A 25,283-nucleotide genomic window follows, 5' to 3' on the forward strand; every position below is an offset into this window, starting at 1 on the left:
TTAATTTGGAAGATAAATAATACCAAATTTAAATTAGTATTTTATAAGATTTTGTAAAGACTGATATTTTGCACTCTAATATTAAAATCAAGTACATAATTCATGGAGTATTTTCTCTCTACTTCCACATCAGGTTTATGCAACTTTGAAAGATTGAAAAATCAGGTAAGTTAGAATAAACTATTTGGTTAACTAAAATTTAGCTGCTTGTTTAAATTTTATAAAATTGTGCCTGGTCACAGGGAAAGATATCAATTTAGACTTTGAATAAACATTATACTATTTTTACTAAAATAATTTCAATTAAAAATTCCTATAAGTTAAAAGGAAGACACACTGGATATTTTGAAGAAATGTTCTTTAACTTTTGAAAAAGTGTCTATTTCAAACTCTTTACTGATTATAAAAATAATAAATTCATAACATATAAAAAATAAAAATCACCTAGAAGAAACAAAGCTTGCCCATAATTTTCAAAGAGAAGATAATGAATATTTACCGTATTCCTCATCACTCATTTTTCTATATGTATTTTCTTTTTCTCCTTTTTAAATATAAATTTACATTGTTTTAAATACTAACTTTCAGCACTATACCCTTAATTCTTTTCAATAGCAGTAAAAGACTTTCTAAAACACAATTATTAATATCTGCATGCTACATTGGCATATAAATATACTATAACGTATTTATCCCAATACATATTTTTAAAAATAATCTTAAAACATATATTTCCCCCCCCTAAACAGGCATGATCTTTTTTTCCCAGTACTCTGGTAGTTTCTGATCAAATGCAGTAATTTCCCCTCATGGTGCCTGTGGTCATTAGATTGCAGGTGACTAGATCATCACTTTTAAAGGAAGGACGTTATATGTTTCTACATGTCTGACTCTGTGACCCCATGGACTGTTGCCCATCAGGCTTCTCTGTCCATGGGATTTACTTATACAAACTTCATAAAGGGAAGAACGTTGGTTAAAGTAAGATAGAACTGTATTTTTAAATTAGATTGAATCTCATTCTTTGGAAACTAAAAGCTGGTTTCACTCTTTAAGATCATGTTTTATCTATTCAATAGTTAAGCCTCATTACAAGAAGAACTGTAATGTGATTCTCTAGAAAGGTTATTTCTGAAATACTAAAGAAGGGCACCTAGCCCATCATCCCTGCAAACGGAGACCAGGATGAATTATTAAGTACCATAGATGCCAAGGGAAGAGATGAATCTGTTTTGAAAAGGTGACTCACAAAAATCAAAATATCCCTTAGTCAAGGGACTCAAAGAGTATTTGAAAAGGATGTTCAGACATCTGAGAGCACTATTCAGTAATTCAGCTTTAGCAAATACACTATCAGGCCATTGCCATAGGAGTCTTTGAGATTTAGTGAAGCAGTTAAAATCAAGAAGACAGATTTCACAAAATGATACAATATCCCATCATTGTGAAATTGTGCAAACAATACAGCAAAACAGTATATGAATCTATAAGAGATTTTTTAATATTTAATATACTGGACATTTCTGCATAAATAGACCTTGTGATTCAGCACAATGAAACAGGATAGTTTTTCTTTAAAATGTGTAAATATATTTCAATTATTCTTTATTCATTTTCCTGCTTTTAATACTGATGGTTAAAGTTTGGTGTCCTAGCCAAATATTAATTTAAATTAGTTTTCTTCTTTGTATTACTAAGCCTAGGCTGCTTGACAGATTGATCTCTAAAATTCTAAAAGCTGAAATGCATTTTTTAAAAAATTTATAGAACAGAAAAAATTTTGGTGGTAACCTAAGTCATCCTCAACACATGCCTTACAAATTAGTTCTTTGGGTTTCCATCTTGGCCAAACAGAAGAAGAAAGAGCACAGAGGAGCAAGGAGGCCAGTTTTCAGAATCTTCTTTCCTGGTTCATTGGTTATAACTCAGTTTCAAGGTCACCAAGTTACAAGAAAACTAAGGAAATGTGGACTAGCTACGGTACAGATGAAAGGGAAAGGGATCATTAAAAATAATTATCAGCTTCTTTAGAACCTTCAAAACTAAACAGCCTATATGAAAATAAATGCCAGCTCATATCCCATCTCAGCTTTTCTGAAAAAGCTCTTCATGACCAAAGTTATAGGAATTTCAGTTGACATTAATGTCTTCCAAAGTCTGAAAAACAACTGACCATAATAAAAAAAGATGAATGTTTTACTCCTAAACATTTTCTTTTAAAAATATTTTTTCAGTAAAGTATACAGCTTTACAGTATTGGGTTGGTTTCTACCAAACCTCAACAGGAATCAGCCATAGGTTGGTTTCTACCAAACCTCAGAGGAATCAGCCACATGTCCCCTCCCAATTGAACATCCCTCTGAAAATACTGACATAGGCCAAACGATTACTTGTTAGAATTTTCAAAAATCACAATGCTATTTTAGAAAAAGCTTAACAAGATTCATCTGAAAAGTTAAGGCTAAATCCTGATGGCCCAGAAGTTGTTTTCTAGGATATTATTGTTTAGGGTATATTTTTGAGGTTATAATTTGGATTTTCTAGATCATTTCTTCATGTAGAAACATGAAAAAATATTCACATTCATGATTCAGAGATGTTGCAAAGCTAGTTCATTTAATCTAATGTAAAAGAATAATGCTCCATTCTGGTATTCACACAGCATCCACACAGCATTCACCTTCATATGTTTACTAGTGTTGCCAGTGGTTCTCAAACTTTAATGTGCATTCAAATCATATGAGATTTAAGGTACAAACACAAATCTATGACTTGCTTTCTCATATCTTGACTCTTTGGAGTTAGAGCCTCCATGTTTAAAAGTTCACAAGACACTTCTGATCACACAAGGGACCCAGAACCCAAGCTTAAAGAGCAGTTTGACCTCAGTGTATTCAAAGTGTGATCATCCATCCTGTATTATTTTGTATTTCTCAAAATCAGGGCAATGCTTTTCCCAGGGTGAGCGCTTGATTAGTGACTATTAAATAATAAATATTTGTTTAGTGTAATTTAAATATAAATTTTTAAAAATTAAAAAAAAAAACAGTTTGAAAAAGAAATCTCTGCCACTTACTAATTTTTTTGATGTGATCAAGTCATAGAGTGCTCTGCATTTCAGTTTCTAAGCCTGTCAAGTGAAAATCATCCTAGATCCTTGTATGGTATTGAAAAGATTAGATAAAATGGATACATAAAATAGATACAATAGATCTTATAATTATTCTACAACTCATATATATTAACTATTCAGCTGTATTTATTCAGGTATATTAACTATACTTTAATCCATTTAAGTTTCATCTAGATAGTGTAAAACTAAAAAAAATACATGTTTTTGATCAACATAATTTTTTAAAGAGACTTATTTCCCCAGTGATGTTGGAGAACCTTTTAAAAGTACAGAAATGTGGTGACTGGGCTAAAAATTTGATGTGAATCTTTCAAATTTAAATGAGCCACTTTATCTGAGATTTCATTTTCCTAATTAAACAATGAAGAGCAAGCATAAATGAAGTGGAATGTGCCTTCAATTCTAAATTTTACAATGATACGGCCTTTCTAAGAAATCATATTAAATGAAAAAGAATCACATGCCAGAGATATTACTTTGCCAACATAGGTCCATATAGTCAAAGCAATGGTTTTTCCAGGAGTCATGTATAGATGTGAGAGTTGGACATAAAGAAGGCTGAGTGCCAAAGAACTGATACTTTTGAACTGTGGTTTTGGAGAAGACTCTTGAGAGTCCCTTGGACAGCAAGGAGTTCAAACCAGTCAATCCTAAAGCAAATCAACCCTGAGTATTCATTAGAAGGACTGATGCTGAAGCTGAAGCTCCAGTTCTTTGGCCACCTGATACATACAGCCAACTCATTAGAAAAGGCCCTGATGCAGGGAGAGATGAGTCCAATTGTGTGGTAGTCTTATCTCTTACAAGGCCTCTACTTTTTCTTTTTCCCCCAGTAAATGCAGAGTTCCAGTTCTTGTAGGGAGGGGCAGGTTACTTCTGCAGGCTCAGAAGTTTCAGAGGAAGTTGGCTGGTCAAATCTCTGGGGACAACCACCATATCTCCATCCCAGTCATCAAATTTCTAGGGTACAGAGCCCTGACTTTGAAATGGTAGACCTGCTTTGTTGGATATTTGGTTTTCTGTAAAGTGAAGTCACTCGGCTCTTATTACACCTTCCCCTTAGTCTTCAGATTTCTTTACCTTCCTTCTGCAGGAGAGGAGGACTTCATTTATTTTTCAAAGAAACCCTCTGGCCATGACTCTCAGTTTTCAATTACTTATTAGTTTTCTTTAGTAATTCATTATCTTATGTTAAATTAGTGCAGTTTAGCAAAGGCATCCAATCCCATGATCCTTCCAGTTTAATTTTTTCCCAATAAGTTTGAAATATAATACACTTGTTTATTTTCTATTCAATTGCTACTGTCCAAATATACCATCAACAAATGTTTTAACAACAAACTTCCACATTGTATCAGAAGATGTTGATGGGGTTCTCAGTGCTGGCTGAGTAATGTACAATCAGCTCTAAAACCTCATTTTATAACCTGCTCCTGGGACTACCCCTAATATCAACTCTGCAGGTTGTGTTTGCTGGAAGCAGATGCTAAGATGCAGTATGTGGTGAAGCATCGACCAGGGATCAATATTTGTGAAAGAAAGAAAATAAATAAGGTTGAGCAGAAGGAAAAGCTGAAGGTGTGTCGAAAATGTGAATCAGATAACAAAATTCATTCTGGCTTTTCACACACAGTTGCTTCTTTCGATTATTATGCTGTCTCACCATTAAGCCCACCTCTTGAAAGAATATGTATTTATTTGCTAATCTAAGAGATTGGTTCTCTTGAGAACTTTTCCTTTTATAGTAGGACATACTGATATATTGGTATGAATCAAGTTTTGAAGAAGGCCTAAAGGACCCATTCCTTTCTAATCTGGAAAAATTGTGTCTGAGATTAGAGATCTAATGGGCAATCATGTGACAGAATTAAAATTTTTCTTGGGTGTAGCTATAATATAGACATACTTAACAGAAAAATAGTAGGGTTTACATGATCATGTTCCTCATCATAATTTTCCCCAAGTATGATTTTTATCATAATTAAACAAAGAAATTGTTAACTACTAGAAAGAACTTAAATCGAGTACCTAGGATTTTGTATATAAATATGGATAAAAAACTAATAATGAAACAGGAAGAAATGAACTTGTTTTGAGTGTTTAAGTTGTGAGAGGGTAATTATAGATATTATTTCATTAACCTTTCAAAATTACTCCAGAAAATTTGATAGCATTTGTTAACACCATTTTACAGAAAAGAAAACTGCAATATGAAGACTATAGGAATTTGGCAAAATCACCCAACAAATGAGTAATAAATGTGCAGAGGATCCCCCTGTGTCTCTGGTTCCAAAACCCAGGACATTCCCACTGCATCTGGGTCTTCTTACAGAATTAATTACTAAGATTAATATATTAGTGTCAATGATTCCTAAAACTGGAGAAACCATAGGTAACAGTTCCACAGGGCTTCCCTGGCAGCACTGGTGGTAAAGAACCCACCTGCCAGTGTAGGAGATATAAGAGACGTGGGTTCAATCCCTGGGTTAGGAAGATCCCCTGAAGAAGGGATGGAAACCCACTCCAGTATTCTTGCCTAGAGAAGTCCATGGACAGAAGAGCCTGCAGGGCTACAGTCCATGGGATCACAAAGAGTCAGACAGGACTGAAGTGACTAGTACACACGCAACAGCTCCACAAAGTCATATTAGTGTCTTATATTCATAGTGATACAGGTTCAACACTCAATTTAGGAGAGGAGGGCTTCAAACTTTTACCATTTATTAAAATTAATTAAACATGTAAGCACACCTTCCAGACATTTCTTCAGACTACTTTATAATTAGGTGTTCCTGAAATCTCTGCTACTCTAGAAATGTTAATTCACCCTAGTATTGAACAGTTGACAGGAAAATGCCTAGATGAATAATAAAGGGAGTACTTTGGAGACATCAGTAATTAATGTTAATTTGATGATAAATTTCACATAACATGAGTTGAATAGATGGAAATTAATGAGTTAGGGGAAGAAACGAGTCACATAAATAGCTGCCTCAAGATCTAAGTTGGCCAGAGTTCAAGAAAACAAATATTTTTTTTTAACCATTCCAGTTATGTAATTAGCCAAAAAGCCAGAAGTCACTTGCATCTCATTACTATGTGAGAAAGACTGATGACTCTGTTCCAGTGTTTACATTACTCTATTTTTTCCTCACCATGGGGTAGCTACCAGATATGCATGGAATAAACATAAACAGAAAACATAAACTGTGTTGTGAAACAGATAAAGAGATTCACGGAACATCTGTATGTGTTGCTTCTACAAAGCAAGGGGGATAAAGGGTAGAAATTTTAGTAGTTCAAATTACTGACATTTACAGATTTAAACTGTAGCATTGGTAGCATGGCCCTCAAACATGTCCACCTCACAATCTCTATAATATGTGAATTACCTTATATGGCAATGCACTTGGGAATGTGACTAAATTAAGAATCTTGAGATAGGGAGATGGTCCTAGATAATTATCTTGAGTAATTCTAGTTTTATTTTTGAGATTTTCTTGGATAATTTAACCTGAAGATTATCTAAGTTGGCCCTACATGTAATCACAAAGGTCCTTCTAAGAAAGAAAGAGAATGGAGGCAGAGGAAGAAGCAGAAGATGCAGCAACAGAAGCAAGAAGTTGGAATGATGTGAGAAGAAGGACATGAGTCAAGGAGTGCAGGCAGCCTCAGTCAGTTCAGTCCCTCAGTCGTGTGACTCTTTATGACCTCATGGACTGCAGCACGCCAGGCCATCCTGTCCATCATCAGCTCCCAGAATCTACTCAGACTTCACGTACATTGAGTCAGTGATGTCATCCAACCACCTCATCCTCTGTCATTCCCTTCTCCTCCCACTTTCAATCTTTCCTAGCATCAGGGTCTTTTCAACTGAGACAGTTCTCATGAGGCGGCCAAAGTATTGGAGTTTCAGCTTCAGCATCAGTCATTCCAATGAATGCTGCTGCTGCTGCTAAGTCACTTCAGTCATGTCCAACTCTGTGAGACCCCATAGATGGCAGGCCACCAGGGTCCCCTATCCCTGGGGTTCTCCAGGCAAGAACACTGGAATGGGTTGCCATTTCCTTCTCCAATTCATGAAAGTGAAAAGTGAAAGTGAAGTTGCTCAGTTGTGTCCACTCTTAGTGACCCCATGGACTGCAGCCTACCAGGCTCCTCCACCCATGGGGTTTTCTAGGCAAGAGTACTGGAGTGGGGTGCCATTGCCTTCTCTGTCGCAATGAATATTCATGACTGATTTCCTTTAGGATGGACTGGTTGGATCTCCTTGCAGTCCAAAGCACTCTCAAGGCACTTCTCCAACACTACAGTCCAAAAGCATCAATTCTCCAACACTCAGCTTTTTTTATAGTCCAACTCTCACATCCATACATGACTACTGGAAAAACCATATCTTTGACTAGATAGACCTTTGTCGGCAAAGTAATGTGTCTGCTTTTGAATATGCTGTCTAGGTTGGTCATAGCTTTTCTTCCAATGAACAAGAGTCTTTTAGTTTCATGGCTGCAGTCACCATCTGTAGTGATTTTGGAACTCCCAAAAATAAAGTTTCTCACTGTTTCCACTGTTTCCCCTTCTATTTGCCATGAAGTGATGGGACCGGATGCAATGATCCTAGTGTTTTGAATGTTGAGTTTGAAGCCAATTGTTTTCACTCACCTCTTTCACTTTCATCAAGAGAGTGTGGGATAAATGGAGAAGGGAGGTCCTTGAAGTGGCCTAGTCTCATGGAATTTAAGACATTGTAAGTTGCTGAATGCAGGATTATTTTCTAAGACATCAGGAGAGGAAACTAAAGCTGCCAGCCACACTTGTGATACCCCACTGGCTGTAAGAGAGACACTTACTTCATGTGGAAGGGTGTCTTTAAATTTCTGACATGTGGAACCTGCCTCCCTGCACTCCCCAAAGCTTATTAACCCCTTACCTGTCTCCCAGGGTGTGTGGGGAGTATGTGTGTGCATCCATATGTGCGTGTGCCTGCACATAAGAGACATGTGCAAAGACATATCAGCCTGGGCTGTCTTTGCTATATGTACATAGGGCCATGGGATCTTTATTTTTGATTAATTTTTCTGATTTTTTGGTTTGTTTTTTAAGGGACTGTCATAAACAAATGTCAGGATACACAATGCCAAATAAAGATATTGTATTTCTTTTTCAAAAAAATGCCTTTCATCAAGAGGCTCTTTAGTTCTTGTTCACTTTCTGCCATAAGGGTGGTATCATCTGCATATCTGAGATTATTGATATTTCTCCCAGCAATCTTGATTCTAGTTTGTGCTTCATCCAGCCCAGCGTTTCTCATGATGTACTCTGCATATAAGTTAAATAAGCAGGATGACAATATACAGCCTTGAAGTACTCTTGCCCTATTTGGAACCAGTCTGTTGTTCCATGTCCAGTTCACAGATTTTTAAAGAGGCAGGTCAAGTGGTCTGGTATTCCCATCTCTTTAAGAATTTTCAACAATTTGTTGTGATCCACACAGTCAAAAGCTTTGGCATAGTCAGTAAAGCAGAAATAGATGTTTTTCTGGAATTCTCTTGCATTTTTGATGATCCAACAGATGTTGGCAATTGGATCTCTGGTTTCTCTGCCTTTTCTAAATCCAGCTTGAACATCTGGAAGTTCAGAGTTCACATACTGTTGAAGTCTGACTTGGAGAATTTTGAGCATTACTTTGCTAGTGTGTGAGATGAGTGCAATTGTGAGGTAGTTTGAGCATTCATTGTCATTGCCTTTCTTTGGGATTGGAAGGAAAATTGACCTTTTCCAGTCCTGTGGTCACTGCTGAGTTTTCCACATGTGCTGGCATATTGAGTGCAGCACTTTCACAGCATCATCTTTTAGAATTTGAAATAGTTCAGCTGGAATTCCATCACCTCCACTATCTTTGTTTGTAGTGATGCTTCCTAAGGCCCACTTGACTTCACATTCCAGGATTTCTGGCTCTAGGTGAGTGATCACACCATTGTGATTATCTGGGTCATGAAGATCTTTTTGTATATTTCTGTGTATTTCTGCCACCTCTTTTTAATGTCTTCTGCTTCTGTTAGGTCCTTACCATTTCTTTCCTTGATTGTGCCCATCTTTGCATGAAATGTTCCCTTGGTGTCTCTAATTGTCTTGAAGAGATCTCTAGACTTTCCCATTCTATTGTCTTCCTCTATTTCTTTGCACTGATCACTGAGGAAGGCTTTCTTATCTCTCCTTGCTATTCTTTGGAATGCTGCATTCAAATTGGTATGTCTTTCCTTTCCTCCTTTGCCTTTCACTTCTCTTCTTTTCACAGCTATTTGTAAGGGCTCCTCAGACAGCCACTTTGCTTTTTTGAATTTCTTTTTCTGGGGGATGGTCTTGATTCCTGTCTCCTGTACAATGTTAAAAACATTGGAGCAGCAGCTTCAGAGTGCTGGAGCATCTTTGAGGAGAATCCCCATGTCCAAGGGCAAAAGAGAAGCCCCAGCAAGATGTTAGGAGGGGCAAACAAATTCACGTTTAGAAACAAACCCCACTCCTGCCAGAGACGCTCAGAGGGCTCAAACAAACCTTGTTCACACAAGGACCCAGAGACACCACAGAGACTGAGACAGAAATGTGTTTGAGTGTCTCCTATACGGTCAGCAGTGGACTGCCACAGGGGCAGGGGCTCTGGGTGCAGCAGACGTGGGTATGGCATAAGTCTTCTTGGAGGAGGTCTCCATTAACCCCACCATAGAGCTGCCAGAACTTACATATGACTGGGAAATAGACTCTTGGAGGGCACAAACAGAACCCTGTGCACACCAGGACCCAGGAGAAAGAAGCAGTGACCCCACAAGAGACTGACCCAGACTTGCCTGGGAATGTTCAGGAGTCTCTAGTGGAGGCGTGGGTCAGTGGTGGCCTGCTACAGGGTTGGGGGCACTGAGGGTAGCAGTGCATGCGTGGGACCTGTTGAAGGAGATCGCCATTATCTTCATTACCTCCACCATAGTTTGGCCCCAGGTGAATAACAGGGAGGGAACACAGCTCCACACATCAACAGAAAATTGGATTAAAGATTTACTGAGCATGACCCTGCCCATCAGAACAAGACCCTGTTTCCCCCTTCTTCAGTCTCTCTCATCAGGAAACATCCATAAACCTCTTATTCTTCTCCATCAGAGGGCAGACAGACTGAAAACCACAATGACAGAAAACTAACCAATCTGATTACATGGACTACAGCCTTGTCTAACTCAGTGAAACTATGAGCCATGCCTTATAGGGCCACCCAAGATGGACGGGTCATGGTGGAGATTTCTGAGAAAATGTGGTCCACTGGAGAAGGGAATGGCAAACCACTTCAGTATTCTTGCCTTGAGAACCCCATGAACAGTATGAAAAGGCAAAAAGATATGACTCTGAAAGATGAACTCTCCAGGTCGGTAAGTGCCCAATATGCTACTGGAGATCAGTGGAGAAATAACTCCAGAAAGAATGAAGAGATGCAACTGAAGCAAAAACAATACCCAGTTGTGGATGTGACTGGTGATAGAAGCAAAATCTGATGCTGTAAAGAGCAATATTGCATAGGAACCTGGAATGTTAGGTCCATGAATCAAGACAGATTGGAAGTGGTCAAACAGGAGATGGCAAGAGTGAAAACATTTTAGGAATCAGAGAACTAAAATGGACTGGAATGGGTGATTTTAACTCAGATGACCATTATATCTACTACTGTGGGCAGAAATCCCTCAGAAGAAATGGAGTAGCCATCATGTTCAACAAAAGAATCCAAAATGCAGTACTTGGATGCAATCTCAAAAACAACAGAATGATCTCTGTTCCTTTTCAAGGCAACCCATTCAATATCATGGTAATTATGTCTATGCCCCAACCAGTAATGCTGAAGAATCTGAAGTTGAACGGTTCTATGAAGACCTACAAGAACTTCTAGATCTAACACCCAAAAAAGATGTCCTTTTCATTATAGGGGACTGGAATGCAAAAGTAGGAAGTCAAGAAATACCTGAAGTAACAGGCAAATTTGGCCTTGGAGTATAGGATGAATCATGTCCAAGGCTATTAGGGTTTTCCCAAGAGAACACACTGGGTATAGCAAACACCCCCTTCCAACAACACAACAGAAGGCTCTACACATGGGCATCACCAGGTGGTCAATACCAGAATCAGATTGATTATATTCTTTGCAGCCAAAGATGGAGAGGCTTTATACAGTCAGCAAAAACAAGACTGGGAGCTGACTGGCTCAGATCATGAACTCCTTATTGCCAAATTTAGACTGAAGTTGAAGAAAGTAGGGAAAATCATTCAGGTATGACCTAAATCAAATTCCTTATGATTATACAGTGGAAGTGACAAATAGATTCAAGAGATTAGATCTGATAGACAGAGTGCCTGAAGAACTATGGATGGAGGTTCATGACATTGTACAGGAGACAGGAATTAAGAACATCCCCAAGAAAAAGAAATACACGCAGCTCACAGAAGCTTGAAAAGGTAAAGGAGTGGCACAAAACCAGAAGTGCAGATCTGTGGAGCAGGATAGAAAGTCTAGAGATAAACCCACACCTCGTATATGGCAAAGGAGGCAAGAAAATACAATGGAGAAAAGACAGTCTCTTGAATAAGTGGTGTTGGGAAAACTGGATGGCTACATGTAAAAGAATGAAATTTGTACACTAACATCAAATAAAAAAATTAACTGAAAATGGATTAAAGACCTAAGTGTAAGGCCAGATACTATAAAACTCTTAGAGGAAAACATAGGCACACACCTCTGACATCAATCACATCAAGATCTTTTTTGACCCACCACCTAGTGAAAATAAAATAAATAAATAAACAAATGGAACGTGCTACTGCTGCTAAGTCACTTCAGTCGTGTCCAACTCTGTGCCACCCCATAGATGGCAGCCCACCAGGGTCCTCTGTCCCTGTTATTCTCCAGGCAAGAATACTAGAGCAGGTTGCCATTTCCTTCTCCAATACATGCATGCATGCTAAGTTGCTTCAGTCGTGTCCAACTCTGTGCGACCCTATGGACCGCAGCCCACCAGGCTCCTCTCTCCACAGGATTCTCTAGGCAAGAATACTGGAGTGGGTTGCCATTTCGTTCTCCAATTAAACTTAAAAACTTTTGCATAGCAAAGGAAACCATAAATAAAACAGAAAGACAACCCTCAGAATGGGTTAAAATATTTGTAAATGAAGCAACTGACAAGGGATTGAGCTCTAAAACATACAAAGAGCTCATGTAGCTCAATATCAGAAAAACAGACAAGTCAATAAAAATATGGGTAGAAGATCTAAATAGCCATTTCTCCAAAAAAGACATACAGATATTCAAAGAGCACATGAAAACATGCTTAGCATCACTAATTATTAGAGAAATGCAAATCAAAAATACAATGAAGTATCACTTCACACTGGTCAGATGGCCATCGTCAAAAAATCTACAAATAACAAATGCAGGAGAAGGTGTAGAGAAAAGGGGTACTCGCCTACATCGTTGGTGGGAATGTAAATTGGTAAGGCTGCTATGGATAACAATATGGAGGTTCGTTAAAAAACTAAAAATTGAATTACCATATGACCCAACAATCCTACTCCTGGGCATACACCCAGAAGAAATTATAATTCAAAATGATACATGCAAAAGACTGGTTTATTTAAGGAAAAAATTTTAAAAATGTTTTTTTTTTAAGCTAAAGATTTTTACATTCTAAAAAAAATACAAAATGATTTTTGGTTTTGTATCAAATCAAACGGACTATTCAGATTCTAGTGGTGGTAAGATTCTATACAAAACCAGTTATATGACTACTTAAGTGATGGCCATCCCTCCATTTAATACTGTCAGTACCAACAACACTAGGATTTAAAAATAGCCTTGGGATATGAAAATATAAGGAAAGTTATGACCAATCTAGATAGCGTATTAAAAAGCAGAGACATTACTTTGTCAACAAAGGTCTGTCTAGTCAAGGCTATGGCTTTTCTAGTAGTCACACATGGATATGAGAGTTGGATTATAAAGAAAGCTGAGAGCCAAAGAATTGATGCTTTTGAACTGCGGTGTTGGATAAGACTCTTGAGAGTCCCTTGGACTGAAGGAGATCCAACCAGTCCATCCTAAAGGAGATCAGTCCTGGGTGTTCATTGGAAGGACTGATGTTGAAGCTGAAACTCCAATACTTTGGCCACCTGATGCAAAGAGCTGACTCATTTGAAAAGACCCTGATGCTGGGAAAGATTGATGGCAGGAGGAGAAGGGGACGACAGAGGATGAGATGGATGGCATCACCAACTCAATGGACATGGGTTTGGGTGGACTCTGGCAGTTGGTGATGGACAGGGGGGCCTGGTGTGCTGTGCTTCATGGGGTTGCAAAGAGCTGGACATGACTGAGTGACTATACTGAACTGAAACTACATATTTCTCCTGTAGAAAAAAAAAATGCTTTATCTACATACTCATATAAACACATATCAAACACTTCAGAACAAGTAGTTTCGGTTTATAATTCAAGTTTTTGGTACTTATCACAGTGAAATGAAGTCACTCAGTCGTGTCCGACTCTGCGACCCCATGGACTGTAGCCTACCAGGCTCCTCCATCCATGGGAACTGGAGTGGGTTGCCATTTCCTTCTCCAGGAGATCTTCCCGACCCAGGGATTGAACCCAGGTCTCCCTTATTGTAGGCCGAGCTTTACCGTCTGAGCCACCAAGGAAGTCCACAAACTGAGAACTAAAGTATTATATAAATAAAGGAATGCATCATTATTTGGAAAAACTATATCACATATAGAGAAAGTTTTCACAGGGGTAATACTGAATTTCAATTCATGATGGTAATCTCAACACATTCTAAAGGATACACATTATTTGTAATAGAGAATAAAACAAAAACAAATTTCCTTGAAGATACTGCTGAGAAAGTATTATGACACACAGATTACACTAGAGGAAAATGAAAAAGCATTTGTACAAAAGTGAAGCTTTAAGGAATATTTTCCCTTTGTAAAAGTTGGTCATATGAAAGGCACTTCTGTGGCAATGAAGAGTTAAATTATTGGCAGCAAGAATCAGGAAAAGCACAGATCAGGGAATAAAGGACATATGAATTCTAAAGCCCTTGTATTCCACAGCCTTACCCAGAATAGCAGAACAATCTTAAATGTCTCAGTGAATCAATAGAACAGGGAAGTGTCTATGTTTAGACTCTAAATCTTTTCTTCTATTGTAATTTTGCAAATATTTTATGAGGTCAAAGTGTTTCTCAGATTCATTAGTTTTAACAGGAATGTTAATTCCACGCATTTTGTTCTACATATTCAATATGACTATTAAGTAATTGTGTATGCACTGTCTTAAGGAGATGAATGTACTTTGCCACTCTACTGATCTTAATATTTATTGAATGACAATTTTTAATCTCATTAAAACTGTGAATGATGAGCTTAAACTACATGCCACTCATCATTAAAAGTTGACTTATATTCTAGGACACCTGCACTTATCTCTAATGTGACCACTCTTATTTCACTTCTTTGTAGCCCCCAATAGAATATCAATTAATCTTGTTTCTAGATCCTGGTATAATGCTTGACATGTGGTCAGCATATATATATATATATATATATACACACACACATTTATATCATTTCAGAAGATCTAATTATTCTAAACAAGATGACAAATATTAGCCGCTAATATCATGAATCTTTTCTTTGTCCATAACATTGGCCTATTGTAGAAATCATTGCCAGTGTAATGCCCAATTATAGCATCTAAGTTATTCCTCTATAAATTTTGCTGAAACTTTCACACACACTTCCCCAAAATGCATCCCTATTTCAGATATTGCCTTATGAATTATGGAAACATTTAAATTTTGGTATATAGTGCATTTAACTTAATCAGTGTTCTAAACATTACTAGTTTCCCATTTTGTATTAAGTACAATACCACTAACCCATTTTCTTATATGAAACAGGAATTTATTTAAGCAGTAAATCTCTTACTCAGTACCACAAATTTTATGGATACAGTAGAGCTGTAAGAATGAGAAAAGAGAAATTATAGATTGAAATTTTGAGCAAAACACCCCCTGATTGTCTAGATAATGTTGCTGATTTTCAAAGTACATGTATGGATGTTGAGGGCTTCCCTGGTAGCTCAGTTGGTAAATAATCCACCTGCAATGCAGGAGACCCTGGTTTGATTCCTGGATCAGGAAGATCTGCAGGAGAAGGGATTGACTAACCACTTCAGTATTCTTGGGTGTCCCTGATAGCTCAGCTGGTAAAGAACCCATCTGCAATACAGGAGACCTGAGTTCAATCTCTGATTTGGTAAGATGTTGAATATCACTTTGTAAATTACATAGGAAAATAAATACATAGTTATTCTATAGTTATTGTATTTTCATAAAAAGAGAGGAAGAAATGTATCCAGAATCTTACAGCTAAAGACAGAGACACAGCTAAAATCCATCGTTCTCTAACTCAAGTATACTTTCCACCATGTCACGGAAATTCACTATCAACCCCAACCACACTCATACATATAATCTAGATAGAGATATTTTTAATTCAGATATGCACATGGAAGTAAATATTCAGCATCATGGAAGGTTAGCCTTCCAATCTGCTCTCAGTTTTAGCCCATCTTTAGCAGTAATGAGTTTCGAATGTTTGTTTTATGCATTTTGAGGGGGTGATATCTCAAACTAAGTAGTATTGTTAAATCTCTAATTTCCTGTCTTTAACTCATACTGCTCTATCTATTGCCTTACTTTTTCTTCTCTAAATTTTCTTAGTTTTAGTTTTTTGTTTTGTTTTGTTTTTTGGTATTATTTGTTAAGTACATCATACAGCAAGATTATCTTGGACTTTCTTCATGTTTTAAATTTTACATATTATGGTTATGTTTTTAAATTTCACATATTATGGATATGTTTTAAATTTCACATTATAGATATGTTTTAAATTTCACATATTATGGATATCTTAAATTCATTTTAAAAACTGTAATGGCTACATAGTATTTTACATTAATAACATAACATAACATGCTATGTCGTGTCTGACCCTTTGCAACCCCATAGACTGTAGCACACCAGGCTACATTGTTGGTGGGATTTCCCAGGGAAGAATACTGGAGTAGGTTGCCGTTTCCTTTTCTTAGAAGGATACCTACACCAGTATCATTACTTATTACTGATTATCATAATTGTATTACTAGTAATAATAACTATTATTATAAAGAGAATTACATTACTGAATTGGCTCACATGACTACGGAGGTTAGCTGGTCCCAAGAACTTCAGCATGAGTTGGCAAGCTACAGACTCAAGCTGGTCTAGATACATGAAAATATTTTTGCTCAGTCATCAGATTTTTATGTTCACTGCTTTATGAATACAAATAATATATAGTATTTTCAATTTTCCAGTGAAAAACATCCTCATCAGAACTTAACTATTCCTTACTTAAAACAAAAACTAAAGTAACCCTCCAAAATTTGGGGCTTCCCTGATAGCTCATTTGGTAAAGAATCCACCTGCATTGCAGGGACCCCGGTTCGATTCATGGGTTGGAAATATCCGCTGGAGAAAGGATAGGCTACCCACTCCAGTATTCTTGGGCTTCCCTTGTGGCTCAGCTGGTAAAGAATCCACCTGAAATGTGGGATACCTGGTTTTGATCCCTGGGTTGGGAAGATCCCCTAGAGAAGAGAAAGGCTACCCACTTCAGTGTTCTGGCCTGGAGAGTTGCATGGACTGCAAAATCCATGGGGTCACAAAGAGTCAGACACGACTGAGTGACTTTCACTTCACTTCACTCCTAAATTTTAATATTAGATTGTGCTTTATCTCATCATTTAATAAGGTGTTAATGTTAGTCCCTATAGAAGGCATTATAGTTTTTTCACATCATTACTTATATTTATAGTTAAATATATATCAAGCTATGGATCATTGGAAAAGCAAGAGAGTTCCAGAAAAACATCTATTTCTGCTTTATGGACTATGCCAAAGCCTTTGACTGTGTGGATCACAATAAACTGTGGAAAATTCTGAAAGAGATGGGAATACCAGACCACCTGACCTGCCTCTTGAGAAACCTGTATGCAGGTCAGGAAGCAACAGTTAGAACTGGACATGGAACAGACTGGTTCCAAATAGGAAAAGGAGCACGTCAAGGCTGTATATTGTCACCCTGCTTATTTAACTTCTATGCAGAGTACTTCATGAGAAACGCTGGGCTGGAAGAAGCACAAGCTGGAGTCCAGATTGCCAGGAGAAATATCGATAACCTTAGATATGCAGATGACACCACCCTTATGGCAAAAAGTAAAGAGGAATTAAAAAGCCTCTTGATGAAAGTGAAAGAGGAGAGTGAAAAAGTTGGCTTAAAGCTCAACATTCAGAAAACTAAGATCATGGCATCTGGTCCCAGCACTTCATGGGAAATAGATGGGGAAACAGTGGACACATCACTGCAGATGGTGACTGCAGCCATGAAATTAAAAGATGCTTACTCTTTGGAAGGAAAGTTATAACCCACCTAGACAACATATTAAAAAGCAGAGACATTACTTTGCCAACAAAGGGTCATCTAGTCAAGGCTATGGTTTTTCCAGTAGTCATGTATGGATGTGAGAGTTAGACTGTGAAAAAAGCTGAGCGCCGAAGAATTGATGCTTTTGAACTGTAGTGTTGGAGAAGACTGTTGAGAGTCCCTTAGACTGCAAGGAGATCCAACCAGTCCATTCTAAAGGAGATCAGTCTTGGGTGTTCTTTGGAAGGAATGATGCTAAAGCTGAAACTCCAGTACTTTGGCCACCTCATGCGAAGAGTTGACTCATTGGAAAAGACTCTGATGCTTGGAGGGATTGGGGGCAGGAGGAGAAGGGGACGACAGAGGATGAGATGGCTGGATGGCATCACTGACTCGATGGACATGAGTTTCAGTGAACTCTGGGAGTTGGTGATGGACAGGGAGGCCTGGTGTGCCGCAATTCATGGGGTCGCAAAGAGTCGGACATGACTGAGCAACTGAACTGAACTGAAATGATATATCAAAGCATGTTATTTCTTGTTAATTAAAAATTTTTCATCTTTTATTTTTAATAAACAAAAATGTCAATACATAGCTACACTCCAAACTTTCCTTTTTAACATCTCTTTCCCTAGAAAGAAACACTATCACAGGGCTGAGAGGGATCATTTCATTCAGTATTTAGCACTTGCAATGTGTTTTCAAAGTCTCTGGTCTGAATCATATAAAATTTTTATTGTTGGTCAGAAAGTTCAGACATTAGCAATTTCATAAGGCTCAATTTTACTAAGTATAAACCATTACTTTGAGACTTTAAATAAACGTAAAGGCTACCAGAAAATGAGTTGTCCTTTGAAAATGACTTTTAAAACCTACAAAGTTCTATCTATTGAAGTTAGAGAGTCAATAAAGATTGTACTTAATATAAAGCAGATTATAAACATGTTATAATTTCTATTTTACAATACAAAATTGCATTGCCTGAAGTAAGAAATAAATTTTAAAAATATAGATTCCCTTTTCTTTTGATTATGTGTTAGTGGCTCAGTCATGTCTGACTCTTTGCGACCATAAGACTGTAGGCCATCAGACTCTCCTATCCATGGGATTCTCCAGGCAAAATGCTATAGTGGGTTTCCATTTCCTTTTCTGGAAGATCTTCCACACCCAGGGATCTATATTTAGTCACTTTTCATTAAGAAATCAAAATCTTTCCTTTCAGTTTAAAAATAAAACAAGTATTTGAAATATAATAGGGAAAAATAAGTTGCTTTTTAAAAAGTCCTCTGGAAGTAGTTCCATTCTGAAAAAAATTTGCTTAAATTACATAAAAAGTTGGGCAAAAGCAAATGATTCTATTATTCCATTTGCCATATGTGCATAAATGAGATTGAGCAGCTGAGAATTAGGATAAATTCTTCACCCAAAGGAAAGAACTGGAAAAGTCATTTTTTTCTCTTCCTCACAGATAATTTGGAAATAATTTCATAAACCATTTTACATAGTTTCCTGAATAATTTTAATAGCTTGATGATTAAAAATAGTATAAATTAACTAATTATTGGTTGACTCTGAAATAAATGTATCTTACAAAGTCAGAAAACAACAATCAAATCTCTTGCATGCCTGCATGCTAAGTCGCTTGTCTCCTGTGGCTCCTGAATTGGCAGGCAGGTGTCTTACCAGTAGCACCACCTGGGAAGATACAGATCACTTATATAATGTCAAATAACTCTTGCCAAGATGTATAAAAGTTAGTGATGCTTTACTCATTCAGAATTTAGCGATTTTCAGGTTTATAGATAAAATAACCAACTGCACTGTTTCTTTTATTTACTTCCCCAAAGAATCTATATTCACAGAGATTTTTATAGCATTTAACAAGAATATATATAAGTGAAAGGCAAAAAACCACTTTAATATATACTAGGTGCTCAGTCATTCAGTTGTGTCTGACTCTTCGTGGCTCCGTAGACGGCCAACCACCAGGCTCCTCTGTCCACGGAACTTTCCAGGGAAGAATCCTGGAGTGGGTTGCCATTTCCTATTCAGGGGTGTCTCCCAACCTAGGGATCAAACTTGCATCTCTTGCATCTCCTGCATTTGTAGGCAGATTCTTTACACTAGCACCACCTGGGAAGCTCAGTATCTATACTATATAGGCTATTAAAATACTGAATTAAAACAGGAGATGACATCAGTGAGCTTGGTACCATGCTTTAGGTTCTATTATTTCACGTAGGCTTTTTCTGGATAAGATAACTATTTTTGTCATTTCAGTTCTAACAGATATCAGTTCCCATACACATATAAACATATCCCTTTAAATTAAAAAGAAAACTGAACAACAAATAATATAAAGTTACAAGAATTGAAATATGTTAGAATGCTCTGAGGTATTCTGGAAATGGGATGACTTTTTTTAATGAAGGATTTCAATATTTATTTGCAATACAAATTCTCTAAATTCTTAATGTTACTTCAATTTTTCACTTCAGAGACATTGGGCTTCTACAAGTCCTAATTTTCATTCCAACAACTTATTTAGCATTAAACAAATAGACACTCTAGTCAGCCATGCTTAAGTGCATAAGTGAATTTTTATGCACTAACTTACAGTTATTACTGAAATATACATTTCTTATACCTATGATACTATGTATGTGTTTTATTTCTCTTCTGCTCGGAGGTGATAACTTTCCTGTTATTCCTATTAGTCCATATTTGACAAATTGTTGTTGTTTAGTTGCCAAGTCATGTCCGACTTTTTTGTGACCCCATGGACGATAGCCTGCCACACTCCTCTGTCCATGGGATTTCCCAGGCAAGAATACTGGATTGAGTTGCCATTTTCTTATCCAGGAGATCTTTCTAACCTAGGGATGGAACCTGAATCTCCTGCATTGGTAGGCAGATTCTTTACCACAGAGCCACCAGGGAAACCCATTTGACAAACTGAAGGCAACGTGATGATTGCTGAGAACTTACACACTCCAGAGTAAAGTTGTCATTTTTGGCATTTCTGCTGAATGACCTGCTTTGTATTTAACATGTAATGCTAAGATAGTGTCCAATGTACGTACAAGATTATGAGCACCAGCCAAATGGCAACCCATCCCAGTATTCTTGCCTGGAAAATCCCATGGAGTTTGGCGGGTTATTGTCCATGGGGTCACAGAGTTGGACATGACTTAGTGACTAAACCACCACCACCAGAAAGTCTTAACTTTTTCTTGCATAGAATAAACATTCTTATATTCAACTGTGGATATGTAGTCATTTAAAAATATTCCTGTGCAGTTTGATGATAGTTGAGTGGACCAAATTATAAAATCCTGAGTTAGCACTATGTCCCACAGAGAAAAGTTTAGATAAGTTAACTATTGTTCTTATGTGTGACTGTATAAATGACTATATTATAGAGAAAACCCTGGAGTAAGAAATGGAAACCGGCTCCAATATTCTTGCCTGCAAAATCCCATGGACAGAGGAGCCTGGCAGGTTATAAGTCCATGGGGTTGCAAAGAGTTGGACATGACTGAGCAAACACACATACAGACACAGAAAAATCACACCGGTGGGTACATAGGTATTTGTATGTGTGTATATGTGTATTTCATATATTATAAAATACTAGATTTTACTTTTGTTTAGTGGTGAAAGAACAGAAGGAATTGCCGAATCAAAGACTTTTTCTTCCCCACAAGTGATATTGGTTTCTTCAATCCTTCTCTAAGGCAAAGAGGAAAAAAATAGAATACTATCAGGAGTTTGAAGTTATGTTGTTTTCTTTATTCTAAACAATATTTTAAATTAAATTATAGAGATTAATATCCTATCATGGAAGAACCTGAGTGTATAGTTACTCCTTTTTAACTTTCAAAATTCTATCCCATTCATCCCCTAATTTTATACAATGTAGTTTATATACCTTTCATTTTCATTCAGTGATAATTTCTTGAATTGTTTATCTCACTTCTAGAATCAAGGTGAAGTTTTTATTCTTCACTTCAAATATGTGAAAGATATATAGCTTTCTTTATTATTTATAACAAAGCTTAAATTTCTCAGGAAGGTTCATGTCCATTCTTGACAGGATACAAATATTTTGTTGAATCTTATCAATGAAAAGTAGATAATCATTTTGAAATTTAAATCGGTTTTTAAGCCTAATACATCCCATTTTGAATATTTTCATTAAATTAAAAATTAAAAGTTGTCATCAAACTTCCCTCCACCCTGATTCAAAAGGGACGTCTCTGCTTTTTCCAGTTCAAGTTAGTAACTGAATGTGGCAGAAAGTTTCCATAATCTCATGGTAGCAATTGAGTTGGTCTCTGTTTTTCTGTCACCCCAGTAACCCTTCAGAACTTTCCTGACGTCTCTCGCTGACCCTTGTTCGAGGACACCTGCTGTGGCGCCTTACAACAAACCCCCCTCTTTGTGCTCTCACACCTGTGGTTCTCCCCTCTTCCTCACAGGACTCAGCACTTGAAAACTCAACTATATTTTCTTCAAATTACTAGAGGATTTGTTTCTTCATGGTCGAATGCTAAACCAACTAGGCACTTATGTGAAATCAAGAAATTAATAATAATAGAATCAATGTTCATTATGTGCTTTGTGGATACTAATTCTACCTCAGTTGTTCCTATGCTTAAAACTGACAAAGCAATCACATGACTAGGTCTCACCATAAGTTAACTTTAAATATAGAGCATATGTAAATGTACAGATGAGGAAACAATGGAAACAGTGAGGGGTTTGTTTTCTTGGACTCCAAAATCACTGCAGATGGTAACTGCAGCCATAAAATTAAAAGACAAAAGACGTTTGCTCCTTGGAAGAAAACCTATGACAAACCTAGATAGCGTATTAAAAAGCAGAGACATTACTTCCAAAGGTTTGTCTAGTCAAAGCTATGGTTTTTCCAGCAGTCATATATGGATGTGAGAGCTGGACCATAAAGAAGGCTGAGCGGTGAAGAGTTGATGCTTTAGAACCGTGGTGTTGGAGAAGACCCTTGAGAGCCCCTTGGACAGCAAGGAGATCAAACCAATCAATTCTAAAGGAAATCAACCCTGAATATTCACTGGAAGGACTGATGCTGAACCTGAAGTTCCAATATTTTGGCCACCTGATGCAAAGAGTTGACTCAGAAAAGACTCTGATGCTGGGAAAGATTGAAGGCAGGAGGAGAAGGGGATGACAGAGGATGAGATGGTTGGATGGCATCACCGACTCAATGGACATGAGTTTGAGCAAGCTCCGGGAGATGGTGAAGGACTGAGAAGCCTGGCGTGCTGCAGTCCTGCTGCTGCTGCTAAGTCGCAGTCCTGCTGCTGCTGCTAAGTCGCTTCAGTCGTGTCTGACTCTGTGCGACCCCATGGACTGTAGCTTACCAGGCTTCTCCGTCCATGGGATTCTCCAGGCAAGAACACTGGAGTGGGTTGCCATTTCCTTCTCCAGCTGCAGTCCATGGGGTCACAAAGAGTCGGACACAACTGAGCAATTGAACAACAACAATACAGCAGGCACTAGGGAAGTGGAGTAATAGAAAAAGCTGTATGATTTTATTTGGTAAATTACAATAAAGACATACAGACAAAAAGAAATACATATTTTATAGGCCTCAATATGTTTGTATGAGCAAAGAGGAACTTGTCTAGGGACACAAACTCATCGAACACAGGGCACCTGACAATTCTTTTATACCTTACTTATTTTAATACTGAAGCAGTTAGCTTCTTATACCAAATATATACTGCCTTCATAATAATAAGCAAAATTAAAATGTGAAATAGTTTAACATAACTGTGTGTAATTTATCAATCAAGCTGACCTGGCAGCATTCAATCAGAGAGAAGTTTTACATATCCTCACCAATATCTTTAGTTCCCAGACCCTTAGTCCCATATCTATTTCAAAGGTTTTATAGAAATATTTAAGAACAAAATTCCAGTTTACTTTAATGACAAAATACCAATGTCTCATCCAAATAAGGCTTATTCCTCTTTCTCTTTTAATATATATATTGGATGTAGAAATCTTCTATTTGGAAGGGAGGTGAGGAGTCTGGTTCCTAGTTTAACACCCATGTGTGATTTTTCAGGCCCCATCACAGGTATTAACAAAGCTTTATTCCGCAAGCTCCTTGGGGAAGAGCAGCCGTCCGTCCCCACAGCAGACTTCGTGCAGGATCAGTGTGCTGCAGTCTCTGAAAGGAGTTGCAGTCAGGGATGCTGGCGCTCTGTCCAGTCACTGTCTTTGCATATTGACATTCCTAGTCTAGTCACCTGCATTCCCAGGTCTCTTATCTGAGGCCTTGAGCGTGGTATTGTTAGGCCGTTTAAGTGGGGCAAGAGAGAGAAACCTTGGAGGCATACTTCTCAGAACCCAGCACTTTTCACTCGTGGTCCTTCCCTTTGCCTCCCCCAGGTCCAGGGTCCATTAAACTGCCAGAGCCTTTTGCTCAGGCACGAGGATAGTTGCTCAATCACGTCCGATGCTTTGCAACACCATGGATTGTGGACCGCCAGGCTCCTCTGTCCATGGGATTCTCCAGGCAAGAATACTGGAGTGGGTTGCCATTTGCTCAGGACCCCCTCAAAATATAGAATGACCACATCAATGTCTATGCTGATCCACCTGATCCTCCAGCTCGGGGCTCTTCCATGGGTGAAAATACAATAGGAGGAATTGGAGTATTGAGTTTTAGACTCTGACCTAACACCCTCTCATTAAGTGATTAAAGACCTAATTCTTACCTGTCGGGTTTGTTGCTTTAATCAGCTACTCTGGCACCTGGCAACTTGGCTCTCTCTCTGTCCAGACTCAATTGAGGCCCTCACAGGAGGAAACACAGGTTTCTGTTCTTTCATCTACAACAAGGTATGAATTAAAAATTATACAAACTCAGTATCAATGAAGAGAGGAATCAGATAAATGTGGCTAGGCTGTTATGTCTGAACGGATGAATAATAATTCAGTCTGGGCATCACAGAAACACAAAAGCTATATTTTAAAATTTATTCTCCTAAAGTTTCAGGTACAACTCCTCAGATACAAGCATGTATGTTTGCACCCAGCCTCCTCCTACTTTAAGCCTCTTGGATCAAGTCCCTTTGATCATAACTGAACTCTGGTTCATTCCACAGGTCCGTTTGGCCCATCAGAAAACACATATTATTTCATGATTACAATAACTTGTAAGCTACTTTATTTCACTACACATCTTCCGATCTACTCTTAGCTTTAGGAAGTTTGTTTAAATTACTAGAGACTCAGGAATTGGTCCATATTTTTTTTTTCTCCTCCCCCAAGTTCCAGTGGCTGCATACTAGGATTTCTAAATACAAATATTGGAAATCATTTCATGTAACTGGAGGGATAAGAGAAAAAATACAATATTAGAAGCCAGTGCTGTGCTAAGAATTCCTTATTACCAAGTCCCTGATCATTTCCAGAGCCTTCCTTTATATTTCCTTGAGGTTTGTAATGCCCTGCAAATCATCAGACTGTTTGAGATGAATTCTTGACTAGTTTTACATAAATCTCATAGCAGTTCAGGCCCTCTACTTTTCAATTTTTT

The 25,283-nt window shown here is 37.7% G+C and overlaps 1 protein-coding gene across 4 annotated transcripts in view; it reads right to left on the minus strand.

The window, feature by feature from the left end:
* Positions 1 to 19,178: 19,178 nt before the first annotated feature.
* Positions 19,179 to 25,283, minus strand: part of LOC147349201 (uncharacterized) — a 372,827-nt gene continuing 366,722 nt past the window's right edge. For 2 of the 4 annotated variants that reach the window (XR_015149578.1, XM_086363379.1), the window contains 2 exons: positions 24,460 to 24,573; positions 19,200 to 19,387 (listed from right to left, as the gene is read on the minus strand). Coding sequence is in view for 1 of the 4 variants with exons in the window: in XM_086363379.1 (XP_086219505.1) it covers positions 24,481 to 24,573 (93 nt within the window). In the remaining 3 variants the exon portion in view is untranslated. Of the gene's footprint in view, positions 19,388 to 24,459; positions 24,574 to 25,283 lie in introns of all 4 variants that reach the window. The other 2 variants (XR_015149583.1, XR_015149584.1) reach the window with 2 other exon arrangements.

Source organism: Bos grunniens, chromosome 21 (genome assembly GCF_055505025.1).
Source record: "Bos grunniens cultivar Pamir isolate PY7600 chromosome 21, Bosgru_T2T1.0, whole genome shotgun sequence".
Classification (NCBI taxonomy): domain Eukaryota; kingdom Metazoa; phylum Chordata; class Mammalia; order Artiodactyla; family Bovidae; genus Bos; species Bos grunniens.